This window comes from Canis lupus, chromosome 30, assembly GCF_048164855.1.
Source record: "Canis lupus baileyi chromosome 30, mCanLup2.hap1, whole genome shotgun sequence".
NCBI lineage: Eukaryota > Metazoa > Chordata > Mammalia > Carnivora > Canidae > Canis > Canis lupus.
In genome coordinates this window covers 16,685,693-16,705,224 of record NC_132867.1, presented here as the reverse complement: position 1 = coordinate 16,705,224, position 19,532 = coordinate 16,685,693, and the positions used below count along the sequence as shown (strand labels likewise).

General features: G+C 32.9%; 1 protein-coding gene across 5 annotated transcripts in view; it reads right to left on the bottom strand.

Annotated features, from left to right (window-relative positions):
* The window catches only part of USP25 (ubiquitin specific peptidase 25), a 137,018-nt gene that overhangs the window by 24,742 nt on the left and 92,744 nt on the right, over window positions 1–19,532 (bottom strand). For 4 of the 5 annotated variants that reach the window (XM_072806578.1, XM_072806580.1, XM_072806582.1 and 1 more), the window contains exons 15-19: window positions 17,569–17,639; window positions 16,653–16,881; window positions 15,044–15,244; window positions 6,299–6,438; window positions 1,106–1,219 (exon numbers count right to left, since the gene is read on the bottom strand). In XM_072806578.1, the coding sequence (XP_072662679.1) occupies window positions 1,106–1,219; window positions 6,299–6,438; window positions 15,044–15,244; window positions 16,653–16,881; window positions 17,569–17,639 (755 nt within the window). The remainder of the gene's footprint in view (window positions 1–1,105; window positions 1,220–6,298; window positions 6,439–15,043; window positions 15,245–16,652; window positions 16,882–17,568; window positions 17,640–19,532) is intronic. The other variant, XM_072806581.1, reaches the window with a different exon arrangement.

The following is a 19,532-nucleotide window of genomic DNA, read 5'->3' as shown; positions in this document are numbered from 1 at the left end:
CTCAGCATGAGCTCAATTTCAGCTCCACTTTGGCCTGTTGGCTGGGCACCATCACCAGTGATGAGCTGCAGCCCTGTATCCATATGACTTAAAAGTTCCCGGGTACATGCACTGTTAAACTGTCACTCCAATCAATTACAAAAACAAAACAAAATGCATCTGCCAAAAGCATAAGCATTTGCACTAAAGATAGTGTTAAATGATTAATCACAATTCTGTATTTTAAAATGCCAGAAGGTTTACCCTAAAACAGCTAACTCAGGTGCTTGGTCAATAAGTTAACATTTTCATTAAAAACATTCCAGTTTCCATAATTTCCAGGCAGCAACATGATAATAAAATAGTTAACTGGAACAACACACTGCTATTAAGTATTAAATAGTTAAATGTGTCTGTTTTTGTAATAACTTATCATTCTTAGCTGTTCACGTTTTAAAATATTTGTAAACTGGAACAGCTCAAAGCACTATGAAGCTACTGTATTACAGCAATCAAGAGATTGCATCCATCATCTCTGATGTTCTGAACCTATAACCCATTTTTTGATTATACACTGAGAGTCACAATACATCTAACATCTGCTTCAGAAAATCCACCTGACCAGTTCCTATCTCATATAAACCAGCTTCTTATTCTCCTTATATATAGCCCATATTTTCTTACAGTGGCACAATAATATTAATGTTTTTGTGACACTTTTGGTTTTGGTGATTAGCTCTTATATAATCTCTTGATTGTAATTTTGGAGGAAGTCTCCGGGTTACTATTCAGAAACAGCTTTACTGGTCCTTCCTTTACATATAAAAAAGATAAAATTTAAGAGTCTATCAACCTGAGAATAAACTGATCATATGTCTACATAAAAGAATTCACTCCAGGAACATAAAATTATTCTTTTGACAAATTCCATAAGCTTTCTACTTAAATTTTCATTTGAAATTCAAAATTCTGTTAGCAGTTGGTAAGGTAATTTCAGACCATGGGTGGCCAAGCTGTATGTTATGCAGCAATACACATAAATGTGAAGGTGCAAGCATGCCCAAAGTACGTGTATTAAATAGCCAAAGTTAAGTAGGAATAGTGCAGAGGTCTACAACAAAGGTACCTCGTCATCATAACCCCCCTCCTTTGACTCAATCATGAATTTCCCTACATGAGGAATCGCCACCTCTACAACTTGCTGGTTAGAAGGTGGTTGGCTTGTGGTATTTTCAGGTTTCTGCAGAAAAAGATTATTGGTATGAACATTAGAAAAGAGAACAATGCAAATACCAAGTATAAAGGGCAGAGATTCCTGAGTCTAAAAAATATCTGCATTTGCTTAGTATTAAATTAAACCACCTAAAACCAACATTAGAAGTGAATGCATGGTTAAGTAATACACAAAGTCTAACTTTCCTTTTATGTTTCAACTACTTAATCAAGGTTTTTTTTTCCCTCCATAAAGCATTTTGGACCTAAATCTTTAAAAATAATAAATACTGGAGTTGCATTTTCTACTGCTGTCTATATGTTATAGATGAAGTTTTTGTTTAATTCTAATAATTCCATAAATCCTACCTTGATAACTCCCATCAAAATAAGACATGAGAGTTCGTAAGTTTTTTCTTTCTAATGGTTTTACCTTTCCATCCTTTCTAATAATCAATTGTATATCCAATTTATATTCATACTCTATTGTATTTAACTCACTCTACAGCCTCTGAGAGTCTTGTATGATGTATTTATAGAGAAGCGTCTGATGAATTCTTGCTTCTGAAAAGCATGCTGGAAAGTGACATCCATTTTTAACAACTCAATCAGATTTCTTTCTTTTTACTCTTTTCTTTAGTGACAAATTCTATAAATTTCCCTAAATTCATACTAACAGAGTAGAAGTCAGTGTGAAATCCAGAGAAGTCACTCAACTATACTAATGAAGTTCATTCAAAATAGTGTTCAGATTTCACAAAGGTCTTATTTTACTGAATAAATTTATAATTAGCATATTCACTACCTATGAACAAATTTCACAAGTACTTAAGGTGCTTAAAAGGAACCTGCTTAAGTAATTTCCACTTGCAGCAAATGGTTTAGGTTTCTAAAGCAAAAGAAAAACTTTAGTTTTGATATAAACAAGATGAAAGCAATTAAAGTGATTTTATTTCAATGTGAAATATAATTATAGAGATGAGCACATTTCATGACTTTCAGTAGTACATATGCAAAAAAAGAGTTTCAACAATAAAACAAAACTAATTGCCAAGACTGACACTGTCCTTTTTAAAAGAAATGCTACTTTTAAACATATTTAGAAAAGGTTTCCTTATTTTGAGTTCTCAACTTTTCAGGAAAAAAAAACAACCTGCAAGGTTGTTGTGATCATGAGAGATAATATTTTGTTAATTAAATACCTCATATCTGATAGTTATTCTATAATGACAACTATATTATATGAGAGATAATATTCTGTTAATTCAATACTTCATATCTGATAGTTATTCTATAATGACAACTATATTATACGTTCTATAATGACAATAATATTATAATAATACTATTGCGCTATTTTAATCTGCTTGCATTTAAATAACTATACTATATATAATATATATATTGCATTTTGAATATAACTATTATACTATATATAGTATAATATTACTATAATACATACCTAGAGAGATATGCTTATTAACCCATGACATTTAATTAATAATTTTTAATCCTTCTAGCATATGAAAGAATAATTGTGCTAGGTCTCAATCCAAAGGAGTGAAATTTGAGCAGGTAAATCAGGAGATCTATCTAGACTCTATAGTGAAACACTTCTCACAATCAAATCAATCTAAAATAATATTATCTTAAGAAGAGAGAATATAAATTTAAAGCAAGTAGCAACTGGGAAACATAAAATACTGATCCTTACAAAACAATATATTGCCTTTGAAAAAAAGTTGCACTTAGGAAAAAATGTTTTATAAACATTTTCAGATACCACAGAAGAGTTTCAACAGCGTAATACTGACAAGTTATATGATGCAAGTTGAAAAATTAAAGAAACTTTGGGTGAGTATAATAACTCTGAAGTATCACTCATCAAGTTTACATATCCAAAGGTACTATAAAAATTTTCCACATAAAGAATTTTAGGGCTCATTAAAGTACAAGTGTATTTATCTTTTTTCTAGTATTGACAGGCCCTATATAAATACCTTAGCAATAGCTAAACTTAAAAGGAGTTAATAAGTGCTTCAGTTAATAAAAGTTCCCAAATAATTGAAATACAAAGATTTTTATTAATTCTCTAAACTCTCTTAAGTGGATTGTTTTAAAAAGTGATTTCTCATGTAACGGCTATTAGAAAGCTATGTAACTACAACCACCTTGACCCCCTTAATATGCTCCTTATCTTTTAACCCAGTAAAATTTAACTATAGAGAGTCTATTCTAAAGATAGAAATGAAAATTTCTCCGTATTTCAATTCATAACAGCCTAGTTATAATAACGTAAAAGCAAATATACAATGGGGGATTGGTTACATAAGTAAGTCTTTAATTACTCAATGGAATAATACTCAACCATTAAATGTGTTTCACAGAGAACTTTTAACATAGGGAAATGGTTATGTTATAATGTTAAACGGTTACAACAAGAAAAGGCAATATATAAGCAAAACTGTATATGCAGTAGTACTTCAGCTAGAAAAACAGATCCCAAACCTGTACATAAAAATAAGAATGGGAAAAAAAATAACAACATATTAAGTGATTGGAGCTTTAAGAAGTGGGGTTACACATGCTTCTTTCTTGAAGTATACTTTTCATATTTTTCAAATTTGAAAATATTTCATTTAAAATTAAAGACATTCTTCTAAACCATAAGTTGTATAAACATTTAGAGAGTATCTCTCTATAGGGATTTCTTTTTATTTATTTATTTTTTTAGATTTTATTTATTTATTCATGAGAGACACAGAGAGAGAGGCATAGACACAAGTAGAGGGAGAAGCAGGCTCCATGTAGGGAGCCCGATGTGGGACTCGATCTCAGGACCCCCGGATCACGCCCTGAGTTAAAGGCAGATGCTTAACCACTGATCTACCCAGGCTTCCCTCAAGGAATTTCTTAAACTCAGGTTGGAATTTAGTATATTGTATGTTTGTGAAATGGTTTGTATTAAAGTAACAAAAAGAAACAGCAAATTAGTACCTTATGCTACATGCGAGGTGCCTTCAAAAAATAATCTCACAATCAACTCCATTGTATGTAAAAGCAAACTAGGTTTAGAAAAATTAAGCACCTTATTCATGTTTGTGTAACTAGTGAGAAATAAAACCAAAATTTGAAAACCCAAGACTATCTAATCCCAAAATTTCAACACTCTTTTCATGTATGCAATTTTAGTTTCTAAGATATACCTTTCAAGGGAGAAAAACCAATTATGTGGTTATTATGATCCTAAGCAACTAATCATGAGACTAAGAGGCTGCTTCAGACAGCCATGATTAACATATTCTTAGATATGTTGTAGGATTTATACAAACAACTCTGGCTATTGGTGCTACTCCACAAGATACGCCAAATGGAAAAATATTTATGCTAGCTGTCTATCATAATCTCTCAATGCCATCCTCCTTTCTCAAGTAAAAGTGAAGCAGTAGATTGTAGGCTTATAAGATATAATTTTATATATACATAGAATATGTATATATTATTATATTGATATATTTAATGCTGGTTTCTGCAAATTTATGTTATACATGATTAACCAAAAAAAAAAAAAAAAAAAAGAAAATCATGTTTCTAATATTAAGCTAAATAATATCTTTGGCTCTCTGATTAGTTAAAAGGACATATTTCTTAACCATAAGGTAGGCTTTAACAAATAAAATTCCTAATTAGCAAAGGGCCAAGCAAACTACATTTTTAGATCATATTTCTCCTTTGTATCTACTTCTCCACTCTTTCTACCACCCTAGGTTTTCCTCTTGTATCATAACCCAAGAAGTTAGATATCGGAGATCCATTACAAGAAACATTTTCTAAGATTGCTTTAGAGTTAGCAGAGGTTCATCTCAAGCTCATTTAGAGTCTCCAGGGCATTTGCAAAACATTGGAATAAAAAAATACACTTATTTTAAAACATTTTTTGTAGTAAAATGATATAATCATTTTTTTCACACTGTAAGTGAAATAAAAAAGCAATTTCTGATTATTCATCAAAACAGAATACCTCATTAATTGAACATTTTGGTTAATCAAGGCCCTATCATATTAAAGACAGACCTCATTGAAAATTAGCAGGTTATTGTTGAGACTAAGTTCACTAAGTAGAAAACTCTGTTGAAAAATTGTATGTCCTGTTCCCTTTAGTTTTCTAGGAGGGTAATCTTCAAATACCAAAATTAGTTATCGAGAAACCTGTATTATAGATGCTTGTGTTAATAAAAAGAAGGGACTACAGGAACTGAATGTTTTTTGTGGTAGGAAATTCTTAAAATAACATCTCTCAGAAGGCCATATTCACTGAAAACATAGTACCAATGTACACAATTTATTGCTATAAAATGACACAATCGAGAGCTACAACACAGGAGGGTTATTAATGACAATTCTGTTTAGACACTGAACTGAAATATGTATAAACCACTTTGCAAGATCACATTTACTCTCAAACCTAGAATTTCTAGTATTTTGTTACTAAACATATTCTATGAACAATGAAAACTATTACCTTATATTCAATGTAATAAGACTAAAGATTGAGTGAGGGGTGAAGGAAAAAGAGAAATAATGCTAAATTTTATACTTCTTTTTTTAAATTCCAAATCAAATGATCAATTTAGTCTAGGAGTATGATTTTTCAAAATTCTCTAGCAGGAAGACAGAAATTTATTTTTAAAAAGAAGCATTTAGGGGCACTTGCGTGGCTCAGTCAGTTAAGTGGCCAGCTCTTGATTTCGGCTCAGGTCATGATGCTAGGACCCTGGGATTGAGTCGTAAATCAGGCTCACCACTCAGAGGGGAGTCTTCTTGAGGATTTTCTTTTTCCCTCTGCCCCCGCTCACTGCTTGGATGTGCATGCTCTCTCTCAAAATAAATAAATAAATCTTAAAAAAAAAAAAAGGCATTAAAAAAATTACAGCTGGGGAAGCTACCGCCTGGGGGTTAGGGTTACAGTCCCTGTTCAAGTTAATGGTAGAGTTGAGTTGTCTTTTGGCCCAGTCTCTCCTGACTCCTATGCAGGGTGCTCTCCATTACACTGCTGGAAATGTCATGAAGATGTCTATGTTCAGAGAGTTAAAAGAGAAGTTCTTACCGACTGCAAAACTGTTTCAGGACTTTTATCTTCATGTTCATGTGATGCCTTGGTAATTATTCGAATAGTTTCTTCTTTCAAGTGCTTTGAGAAATCACTTCTTGATGGTTGCTCTAGATATTCTGGTTCTCCTGCTTGTGCTTCATAAGAAAAGAATCAGTTGCATATGTAATATAAATCACAGAGAGTTATACTAAGATGAATCTGTTATTTATTTCTAATTCAAAGTTATATAGTAATCAATTTTACTTTTATTTAATATACCACTCAACATATAGCACCTACTCCAGAATTTAACCCCACCCACCTCCCCCAGGTTGAACTCAGGTTCAAGAGTAGTCTATTTCTGAAGAAAATATTGTCTCATAGGCTATGGTTAGAAATTCATAGCAAATTTTTCTGTCATGATAAATAGCAAAATTTCATTTTGGAAAATCATCAGCATTCTACCAAAAAAGAAAAAAAAAAAGTATTTAGTTTGTATAACATTCCTGGTCTGAGTTTCTACAGAGAACACAGTAGCTATTTCTCCAGCCACAAAATCCTTTTTCACACCTCTCGGACAAAACCTAAACCTTGAATGAACCCAACCTTTTATCTTTTCTGAACCTGCCCAGTAACTGAGTGTTAGAGGAAAAACAATTACAACCTGGCAAACCAATACTAATATAAATTCAAGACTGCAAATACCATCATTGTAAAGAACTCTCAAAGTTGTATCTATCATCTAGGCTCTGAGCTCCAGACCTATTGATGCAACAATATACTCTGAATGTCGCACTAGGTTCTTTATTGACAACCTCAAATGCTTTATAAAAGAGGGCCTCTGCCTCTCTCCAACATAATTTTGTATCCTTTGCTCTATACCCTCCTTTGTCAGGTTATCTAATATATCAAAAAAGAGGTTTTTCCTTTGAACCTTTAAATCTTTCCATATTTTCTTCCCTCTGCCTATAAATCCAATCCACTTTCACTCTCCCATCTACGAACTTCTATGTATTTTTGTTTAAATACCACTTCCTTATGAAAGTATTCCTCATTACATCAATTTCAGAATAGGGTTTATCAGCTTCTAGTACTACTGAAGTAGTTCATTTTGATTCTTTGGTATGGATAGGTCCTGAGCACCCAGCATCTACCCACTAGTGGTACTATCCCTCCAGGTGTAATAACCAGAAAATGTCTTCAATTTATCCAATATCCCCTGGGAGGGGCAAAATTACTCTCAAATGAGAACCACTGCTCTACGGTAACTTATTCTTTCTTTTAGCACTTTTCCACAATTATGACTTAATTACTATTGTATTTAAGCCCATATCCCTTGCTAGACTCTAAGAATCTCAAGAGTAGGGATGCTATCTCCTTTTTGTATTGCTATTTCTTCAATGCCTAGCATACAATAAGCACACAAAAACTTAATGGAACAAATGAATTAGTAAGTAATGGATATAAGGAACAAGAAGAAAGTACACTAAAATGTTCTACAATATTACCGGGACTGGTTTAGTGAGCCCTTCCTCAACCAACTGATGGGACAGAACAGGACTACTGCCATCCTTTCTAATATTTGATTTAAAAAAAAAAAACTCTCAAAATGAAATATTCAAAAAGAAATGCTCTAACTTCAACATATACGCATGGTAATCCATCTATCCAATAAATTTTAATTAAGTATTTAGTAACTATATGCCAGGCACTAGGCTAGATACTGGGACTCACACTCAGTGTGAACAAAGCAGCCTTGCCCCAGTAAGTTTAGAGTCAACTATGGAGAATGTCATTAATCAAAGAATCACATTCATGATTTATGACAACATTCTAATAATACATGCTAGAAATGAAATAGGGGAGGGATAACTTAGATTATGGAATATGATTTTTTAGCTGAAGGATGATGGGTTGATTATTTCATTCCTTGATGGAAGGATGATCTGAAAGAAAGCCAGTGTGGCTGAACTACAGTGTAAGGAGAGAGATATAGCAAGAGATGACAGGGGCAAAAACATAAGGGCCTTTGAGTCTATTAAAAGTTTTGAGGATAAAAGGAAGTGAATAAATGTTTTAAATACAATGGCAATGTGGCAAGTTTTAAAAAAATTATTCTGACTACATACAATGTGAAGAATGGATTAGAGGAAAGTAAAACTAGAAGTCAGTGAAAGTACTAGAAGGTACCAGAGCAATATGAGCAGAGGTGGTGGTGCTTTTGGACAACAGAGGCAGCAACAGAGGTAAAGGGAATTGGTAAAACTGAAGATGTATTTTGGACACAAAGGTTTGGAGCTGATGTGAAGAGGATTCTAAGTTTTTGGCACGAGTAACTAGGATGATGGAGGTAAAATATACTAAGACAAGGAAGACTAGAGGAAGGATACTGACAATGTGTATGACAGGAAGGAAGTTTAAAGAAGTCAAATGCTCTCATTTCTGTATTTCTTGACTTTGCACTGCAATGTTCTTTCAGTGCCCTGCATGATGGATTGTTAAAGAAAATTTCAGACTACGCCTCTAGCTGGTATTAGGAGATGAACTTAATACAATGAGGGCCAAGAAATCCATCCAGTCTGACACTGGTCTAACACACTGAAACATGGACAGTCTATGTAAAATAAGTCCTTAGGAACAAAAATAAATTTATCTGATCAACACAATCAAATATATCTTAGGTTCCCAGGGTCAAGATTCCTTTCCACACAGGGATTTGAGTCCAAAAAACCTTATTAGTAATGTTGAATGATCCTGCCTAGGTGTCATACAGAACTATTTCCTCTAGAGTGTTTCTTGTGTATGTAATGATCCAGGAAACTTATTTGAGTGGTGCTGTAGTCACAGCAGGTGAACCTACAAGGATGTTCTTTAAAAAAAAAAAAAAAAAAGATTTATTTGTTCATGAGAGACACAGAGAGAGAGGCAGAGACACAGGAAGAGGGAGAAGTAGGTTCCCCGCGGGGAGCCCAATGTAGGACTTGATCCCACACCCTGGGATCACACCCTGAGCCAAAGGCAGATGCCCAACCGCTGAGCTATCCAGGCATCCCTACAAGGATGTTCTTAAGTGAGTGAATTTTATGTCAATTTTCCTCACTGCTAATATCTAGCACAATTCTATAAGTGGCATAGGCTCCATAAACATGCCGGATGAAGCCTGGGTTTTTGTTTCTAAACTCCTGAATGTTAAATCCTTGTAGGATTTATATATATGTAAATATACGCTCCATTACATGGAGCTCCATTACATGGAGCGTATATTTGGGATATTTGGAATATTAGGAAGTTCTTAAAGAATGGGCAAAATTTCAAGAATACTGATTGTCAAAGGACATTTTTAAAATGAATCATAACTTTATGAGAAATGCCGTAATCATATAAAAGTTCCCCAAAAGCAAGAGTAATGGGGAATAATATGGTTTATATGAAACAAAGTATTCTTGGAGGAATTACAAGGCAGTCAGATGATAATACATGGTCCTCATGCAAAAGGGTTTTGGCTTCATTTTATCATACTAGAAGGGTAAAAAACATATTTATTTACTGGAACAAATAACTGAGGAAAAGAAGAAGTTCTCTCACTACCCAGAAATAAGCACTACTAATATTTTTAGTATTATATATTTCCAGACTATACCTACCTACATTTTATAAACAAAAAGAATTATTCTGAATGTACTGTTTTTAATATAACAAACATTTTTTTGCGTGTCGATATAATTTTTACCAGTTATATGGTGTTCTGGATGGAGGGCTCATACAACTCACACTCTACCTACTGCACACGTAAGCAATTTCCATTTCTTTGTTAAAAACAACAGCACAAAGAGTTGGCTTTGTATGTATGTAAATACATACAATTCTTTTAGTTCATCCAGTAACCCTATAGAAGCTTCATCACTGCTGGCCTATATAAATAGGAACGCAATTAATAGAGACCATGATATTTTCTTTATCTGTGTTGACACTTTATATACTAATTAATCCCTCAGCTTAATATATATTATTCAGCTGATATATATGTATTCAATTTGGAATACGGCTGGTGATTACCAAGTCTCTATGGAGGTATATAATATCCCTCTATCTAAAATATCCCTTACATCATTTATATGTCCTATGGGTACTTCTCTGAGCTTTGTAAATGGTTATCCTCCACATAAGAGATTTCCCAACTATGCTCTATGTTCAAAATGTAGGGGGGTTTCATTTACTTACTTGGCTGTTAAAGAAGACCCAAAATTCTATGAGTACTCTGAGTCTGCTCCTTTGGTCCACCTTCACATTGAGTAAGAGACTGGGATGCCTTGGGAGTGTTCTACCTATGTATATTTCCTGGTTCTGCTCTTCAACATTTTAAGAGAGTTAACTAAATAACCAACTGGCTTTCTGTTATGGCATAGGGATCTGCTCTTTTTCTTTTTTTTTTTAAAGATTTTATTTATTTATTCATGAGAGACACAGAGACAGAGAGAGAGGCAGAGACACAGGCAGAGGGAGAAGCAGGCTCCATGCAGGGAGCCTGACGTGGGACTCGGGTCTACAGGATCACGCCCTGGGCCGAAGGCGGTGCTAAACCGCTGAGCCACCTGGGCTGCCCAAGGATCTGCTCTTAAATCAATTATTTAAAAAAAGGGGGGGAGGGGGAGTAACACCTCCTATCTTTCAGAAGTACTTAATACCTTGACTTACTGATGAGTCTTACTTATTACAATCACATTGAGAATATTTAAAGAGTATTACCTCAAAGATATGCAGACCATTCATTTCTAGAAATGTATTTAAAATTAATGATTCCCCAAAAGCAGCCTATAAAGCCATGATAGGCTAGCTGCATAGAATCCCAAGAGAAATTTTTAAGACTTCAAATTCCTGGGTGCTACTACAAACAGAATCATGGGAATTGAGGGGTAGAGGCTTAGGAACCAGAGTTAAACCTAGAATTTTCCTAGGACAGAGCTACATAAAATGTGTACCACACATTTTTACCCTTCTATCTAATGTATAATTATTTTGGCTAGACTTTTAAAGCGTTAGTATTCCCATACAATGTGGATCACTTCCAGGAAACTCATTATTGGAATCTCCATAGGAAATGAATTCAATTCAGAAAACATTCAAGGGTCAGTTACCATATGTCATTTATTATGCTAGATTCTGGAAATATACATAAGAACATCACACAGTCCCTGATTTAAAGGAACTTGAGAATATTGAGGGTACTGTTCATGTTACCAGATCTTACTCTCAGGAACCAGCTGAACTTTCCTGGAATATCAGTTTGTTTTTAACTTGTAGACAGTATCTGTGGAAAAGTCCCAGAGCTAATTCTGTAAGCCCCTTCTAGGCAAATTTATGAAATCTTATGGAATGCATTTCATATCAATATTAACCATTTTTACCTTATTTTTTCTACCTTTTTATTTTTTTAAATTGGGTATGCTATACAGGTTATGAGGACTGTAATAGTGTTTCCAGAAGCCAATACTGCTCTGTATGTTAACTAAAATTTAAATTTAAAAAAACAAAAAAACACAGTTTTTAGGGGTTCCTCGGTGGTGCAGTCAAACAAGTCAGCTTGAGATTCTCTCTCTCACACCCTCTTCCCTTGACTCATGCTCTAAACTAAATAAATCATTTAAAAAAATTTTTGAAGAAGATAGGAGAAACACAAGTAAAGTGCAAAGTTCTTCTCTTCTCTGTTTCTCTGTTTTATAAACATAGCCATTCTATTTAACTAGAAGTATACCTCAAACTTATCTAAGGATCTCTTTAAAAATATATATTCTGGACCCTTCCTTCAGAGGTTCTGATCCTAGTTAAGTCTTAGGTGGTCTTACTCAGGTGGCATGTGCTGCTTATACTCACAAAAAAATTCCCTAGGTGTACACTGTAGTAAAGAATGTTGAATAAATCTCTAAACATAAGTGTTAAGGTAAGTTTTTCTTTGCAGTAAGCAGGTTTAAGGAGGCAGCATGAAAAGGACCAAATAATTTTTGGTTCCATCACTTATTACTTAGTTTCAGTAAGACAAGGAATGGTACTAGAGAAATGAGGTCTTAGATTTCTTGGTCACGTGTCAGCAGAAGTGGAACAAATACTCATTTAATTAATACTATGTAAATTAATATTTGGAATATCACTCAGAAGAAATTGATTTTAATAGCTGTCACATTACAGTTTTATTGAGAAGATTTGCAAGGAAAGAAAAATCACTCTGCTGGATTCTATGAAGACTTCCTTGTATTACCTTCCATTAGTCACGTATAATTCTAGTGCACACCTGAAAGATTTAAACACAGATTCTCTTTAATATGCTGAAAATTCAAGGCTTTCTAAAAACCTCAGTCTGGAAGATAATCATAATAGTTATATGCGAACTGACCATTTCTGTCTCTTTATTTTTTAGTTATTCTGATTCCTCTCAGAAATATATTCCATTCTCAAGTATTTCTTTTGAATACTAAAAAGAGATATGAAAATATATGCCCAATACCTATTTCTGTTTTTTTAAATTACAAAACAGCATTTAAAGTATATGGTAGTAAATATTAATCAGGATAAAGGGTATGGGGCATAAAGATGTGGCCTTTTATACAGAGAGAACAAAAGATAACAAATGTAAATGGTATGGCAAGGTTAGCTAGTCCTGTCAGATAGGAATATTAATGGGGAATATGTATTAGTCTGAATAGAAATAAAATGTGTTAAGTTGGTAAATTTAGTCAGAGACAAGATGAAAAGAAGACTATCTAGTACTTAATATTTTGGTACCACAAAATATGTGAGCCAAGAAGAGAGTTACAGCTTAACCAATAAATGTAGGATTCACCTTCATTTGAGTACTTAGGTACCACCACCACTTACACCAATTAGGAAGCCACAACCTCCCACTAATAAGATAATAGCTACATGCAGATGGCGTGCACAAAAGTTAGTGGAAGTATAACAAAGTTGCTCCTTGGGGTAAGTTCTAGGTATCAGTTTATGAAGGATATGCACAAGGCATAGACAAGGGATGAAATCACACAGGGATGGACTTGGTTCAAAAATGAAAAGAACTATAATGTATATACTGTTATTTGAGCACAGAAATCTTTTGATAGCTACTGAGTCAAATCCTATGGAAGTAGACAAAGTCACTATAATGAAACTGCATTCCTGTGAAATCACAGGCCTTCATGTGGTTTACACAGTGGCTCTTAATGTATGGAAAGAAATACAGTCGGGCATCATTGTAGAGCTTACCACACTACAATGATGGTATTCAAATATACTATATTGCATTTAAGTAGAAAAATATTGGTATTTTTTTGGTATAATACAATTATCATGGTCTTTTAAAAATTCTGAATCAACGCCCATTAACATCAAGATCAAGGACTCAACTAATCAATTTACATGAAAACAAGGTAACAAGTCTGGACAGATCTGTGTGTGCCTGCTTCATTCACAACACCATATTGTGGTACTGTACATCTTCCAGTGAGAGAATAATTACTTCTAAAGTTCAAGAGATAAGGCTAAAATTCACCTAAGTAATGCTGTATGGGAATCAGTCTATAAAAAATGAAATTAAACAAACACATAAAATGCTTTCTTAAAAAATAAAACCAAAATTGGCAGAATTGCATAAAAAGGCCATTCAAAAAGTTTCACTGTTATAAAAAAAAAAAAAAGAGACAAATGAATTTGACAAAAATATCTGTGTTCAATTTATCTCTTCTCATTTTTCCAACTACTACAAAGAAATAACACATTTTCACAGGAGAAAATATATTGTCCTAAAAAATATTAACAACTCTGTAATGATTGATGAAAGTAATCTTAAAAAAAAATTCAGAAGATATTTTATTTTTAATTTTGCTAGAACATGTTTATTTTTATACTGTTTACTCTGAACATTTTATTGATTTCATCAGCTAAGAACTTAAGAATATTTTTAAATATTTTATTTTTGTACATTGACCTCTGTTTTATGAGTCTATACATATTTTAACTTGAAATATATTAAATAGTTTCAGCTCACTTGTTTAATTTTAAAAATTCTGAAAAAATCAAATAACTGCTCTATAACAATAGCATAAATGCACAAAATATTACATAAAATATTATACAAAATATGTATGGACATACCAATAGTGCTATTTTGTTGAAATGGGAAATTACTAGTATTCACTCTCTTGATAGCTTTAGTGAAAAGGTTTGGATTACGGGCTAGTTTTCATGGCTTTTCTAAACTTCTGGCCAAGAAGGGTTAGGCCCAACCAAAGTGGGCAGGGTAAGAACAGAAAGAGTTAGCAAAATCGTCTCATTTAACTTGAAAAAGGTATATATGTATATAGTAGTGCCTGGCAAAAGGGTAAACTAAATTGTTACCTATGCTAACAGGCAACTTCACTCAGAGAAGTGATGGAATTTCAGATGATTTTTACTGTCTTCTTCACATTTTAAAATAATTAAGGTTCTTTTTTAAATGAGCATATCGGGCAGCCCAGGTGGCTCAGCAGTTTAGCGCCGCCTTCAGCCCAGGGCATGATCCTGGAGACCCGGGATTGAGTCCCACATCAGGCTCCCTGCATGGAGCCTATTTCTCCCTCTGCCTGTGTCTCGGCCTCTCTCTCTCTCTGTCTCTCATGAATAAATAAATAAAATCTTAAAAAAAAAATTGTTAAATGAGCATATCCTATTTTTTAAATAAAATATCAATAATAAATACAGAGATAATAAAATAGAATTTAATCAAAATGTACTAACCTGTTGTTATAGAAGACTCTGACTCTCTCAATTTCTGAGATGCTAAAAGTTTTTCCTGCAAAGCTTTCTGAGCAAGCTGTGCATCCCATTCTTCTAGTTCTTTTTCAAATCTCTGGTTGTCTTCCTCAACAAAATCTCTTAAATCCGGTGGTAGCGTTTCTATTCCAACAAGAGCCTGCCCAGTTTCTTTATTTAACTCCTCTGCAAATCATATTTTAAAAACTAATATAAAATTAAGAATTAAAGGAAAAATGCAAAGCTCAAAATAGGATGCATTTCCAATGGGATTTAAAGTATGAATTATTACAATTTAACAAATCAATATTACAAATTAAAACTAGACAAGCAATGATGCAAATATTTTATAATCCATTATAGGAAATGTTCTCAGCTTTTTTTTTTTTAATCTAAGGAGTAAAAAAAAGGAATGGGATATAAAGCCAACATCATTTGCTACTCAAACATTGACACAGTACTACATATTCTATTTTAAGAAAACACTAGACGTTTGATTATTTGTGAAATAAAAATTATCACAGAATGAGAATAATTCATAACCTTATTAAACTCTAAACAGAACTAAAATTATTTTTCGTCTAAAACAGTTAAGCATAGCAATATACCCACATGCAATCTGAGAACTAATCAATATAGCAAGATTTTTAAAAACATTACATAAGTAGTATTTAGGTTACTGAACCTCTGCTGCACACATACAAAGCACACTATAGCTTTTAGCCACAATTGGACCACCTAGCTACTGTTGCTGAATGGTTAAACACAGAAAGAAGGTTGATTTTTATCAGTTTCAACAAACCTTTATTAAGTATTTTCTATATGCAAACCTATGTGAGAATATTAAGAAATAAAACAGTAAGACATAGTATGACATTGTCCCTGTCTTGGAGCAGATCGGAGTGAAGTGAAAAAGATAAGTCAACATACAATTCCAACACACGTAAGTGCCCGATAGACGTATGCTATGAGAACACAAGGAGAGATATATTCTGGTAGAAGTCAAAAAAAAAAAAAAAAAACATGGCAGAGCAGATGACACCTGAATTGAATATTGCAGATGAGCAGAAATTAAGACAAAAGAAGAAATAAGAACATTACCTCCAAAAAAAAAAAAAAAAACATAAGAACATATAGATATAAATGAGTGAAATCATTTGGTGCAAAGAGAATACAAGCAGTTCAGATATCAGTAAAGTATACACAGTTTAAAATGGACACTGGTTAATAAATGAGGCTTGAGAGACAATCAGAGGCCAGAAAATGGAGGCCTTGTATATTAGGTTAAGGAGCTTAAATATGAGTCAATGTGTAATATGATCCTTAAAAGAAATTTAGGGAGGAGAAATAGGTCAGAGTTACATTTTATAGTAGTTACTAAGTAGTTAACTTTGGATACAAAATATATTCCAATTATCAGTCCTAATTACTCTTGTAATTCCAGTTTCTCACCCAGAATAAGCCAACTGTACTTCCTAATCACATCCATCACCCTGAGTCAATTAAACTTAACTAATCATACCAGAGACCAGAGTCACATAAAAGAGCTACATATTTAAAAATACATACTACCCTATATATTTTATGTTCTTACCTTTTATTAAGAATTGTGCCTTATCATTTATGTACATTAAACAGTATGCACTGGCATTTCTATAACCACCAAAAGAGTCCCTCACTAGCTCTTCCCATGATGATTTTGTCACAGCAATATCATTGTACTTCATCCACCTGTTTTCACGATGATCAAAAATGTATGCCCAGTAGTGCCCGGCATTAGCTTGACCTTCATGAACTAAAACAGCATGTAAGCGATAAGGAACCTAAATATGAAAACAGAATAGTTAAGCCACAATTTAGTCTATTAATACCATATTCCATGAAACCTATAAACTATCTTATTGGAGAATACCATAAAAGAATATGTTTTTAACAAGAGAAAACTGGCTGTGATTAAAATTTTTAAAAAATTACAGTATGAAATAAAAAAGGGGGAGATAAATAAGCTAATGACATGTAAAGCAGGTGTATAAATAGGATATTTTTTCAAACTCTGAAAATGTATTTCCTTTAAACGAAGAACTTATGATGAGTATTTTAAATGAAGCACCTGATTTTATCTAAATCTTCACAATTATAAATTGATGACTGAATTAGCAATATGGCCTATATAATGTATGCCAAAAGTTAAAATGTAACTGAGCACTATACTTCCCCCTCAATCTTAATATCCCTAAACAACCATATAATTTCCTCTGTAGGACTTTTTGTAAAAACTAAGACCTTCTAAAGATTTTTGCTAAGTTTACTGTAAAACAATTTTAAAAAGTAAACAATAAATATAGTATGAACATACAACTCAATATGGGAAATATTAATATGGAATATTTAATTTCAGCAATCTTATAACATAAAAAGAACCAGAATTAGCTTAAAAATTAGGTTAATCATATAAATAAAAAATATGTAAATAATTTTGACAGCACTTACCAACCTCAAATTTAACTTACTTGGATCATAGATTTGTCAGAATACATTAGTTCTATTGTTCGATGGATTCTGGATATGCTTTCCTGCAAATCTAAGGATAGAAGATGCCATTTAAAATGATTAACATATGTCTTTACATAGATATAAGATAGTAACTATGGTTTTCCCTCCAATATGTTAGACCAATAAGGAAAAATTCCTAAAGCACTCGATTATTATTTGAAGTCTATATAAAACAACAAAAAAAAAGTTTTCCTTAATAAAAGATATAGCACAAGTGCATAATTAAAAACAAACAAATATGGTTCACTTAGAAAACGTGCTGAGTCTATAAAAGTGAACTTTATTCAAATCTATAAAGGAAAGTTTCAATAAAAGCTGAATCTAAAGCCCCTTATATATTTACATAAAACAGGAAAATTGTGGAATGAAATAAAATAACTTTGCCACAAATCATCTATTTATATATATGTCATTGAATAAAACTCTACTACAATCACCAGTGGAAATAATGTTGACACTCCCATTACTTAGTACTTCTACTTCCAATAGAAATCCATTCTACAAAATTATTCACAGCTATATTGCCCTAACAATTAAAGAACTAGAGACAACCTAAATATCTATTAATGTGGAAATGGTTAAATTATAGTATAACCTATACTATGAAGCTGTTGAAAAGAATAAGGAAGAAATCATGAAAGACTACAAAAAATATTAGTAACTTCAGAGTGGAGGAAAGACCTTTTAGTAAGCCTGACAGAAAATTCAGTAACCATAAAGGAAAAGATAAGACTCTCTCCCCAAACTTAAGAAAATCTACATTACAGAAACAAAACTAACAAAAAAAAAAAAAAAAAGTCAAATTAAGAAAACAGTATCTACAGCATGCACTACAGGCAACAGGCTAATACCCATAACATCAAAGTTTCTACTGAGCAGTAAGAGAAAAATAAATGGTTCAATATAAAAAATGGGTGAATGTCATAAACAAGAAACTTATAGGAAAATAGAATTTCACTCATAATTAAGGAAATGCAAATTAAGACACTAAAACATACCATTTTTCAACATTCAGGCTACCACAATCTAAAAAGTACCCAGGGCTAAGGAGGATTTTGGGAGACAGGCTCTCCCACACAGTTAGTGGGAATAAAAACTGGTTCAATGTTTTGGAGGTAAAATTTCAAAACAGCTAAAATTTCAAATATATACACTTTGGACCAGAAATGGCACTTTTAAGAATATATCTTACTCACAAAAGTGTGTCAGTATGCATGTGGAGGGCCAGCACTATTTGCAGTATCAATATAGAAATTAAATAAATTACATCCTACTCAGATACTGGAATATTATACGATAGTTTAAAAAATAATGCTAACAGCTAATAACAGGGATAAAAGAGAGGAAACAAATATTCCAAGGAAAATCCCACCTGATCCATAGTATTATTATGGTCCAAACTATTAGGTATTAAGGTCCAAAGCCTTATCAGATGAATGTCTCTCAAGTTTCTCAAACTTAAAATGGCCAAAAGTGGACTCATCGTACTCCTCTACTTCCTCCTGTGAGGTGCAGAACCTGCTCATCCACCAGTTTGCCCTTTTCTAAAGTATATTCCATCTATCTATTCATACCAGCATGAGAAACTAAGGAAATCATCCCTAATTCCTCCCTTTCTCTCACCTCTTGTCAGTGATCTATCTCTCTTAGTTTTCTCCAAAGAGTAGATCATATCTGTTCATTTCTCTCCTCCCTCAATGCCCTACCTTGATGTCAAAAGCTTCCTAGCTTCCACCCTTCCAAATGTAGTCATATAAAAACAAAAATAATCTACCAAGTCCCGTAGAAAATTATCCAATATCTATTACAGTGTTCAGGAAACACAGTGTGCTCAATAAATGTTTCCTAATGAATTCAAATGTAAAAAATTCCCTCATAGATGAAAAATACTAAGGGAAATATTTATAGCTACCAATGCTAA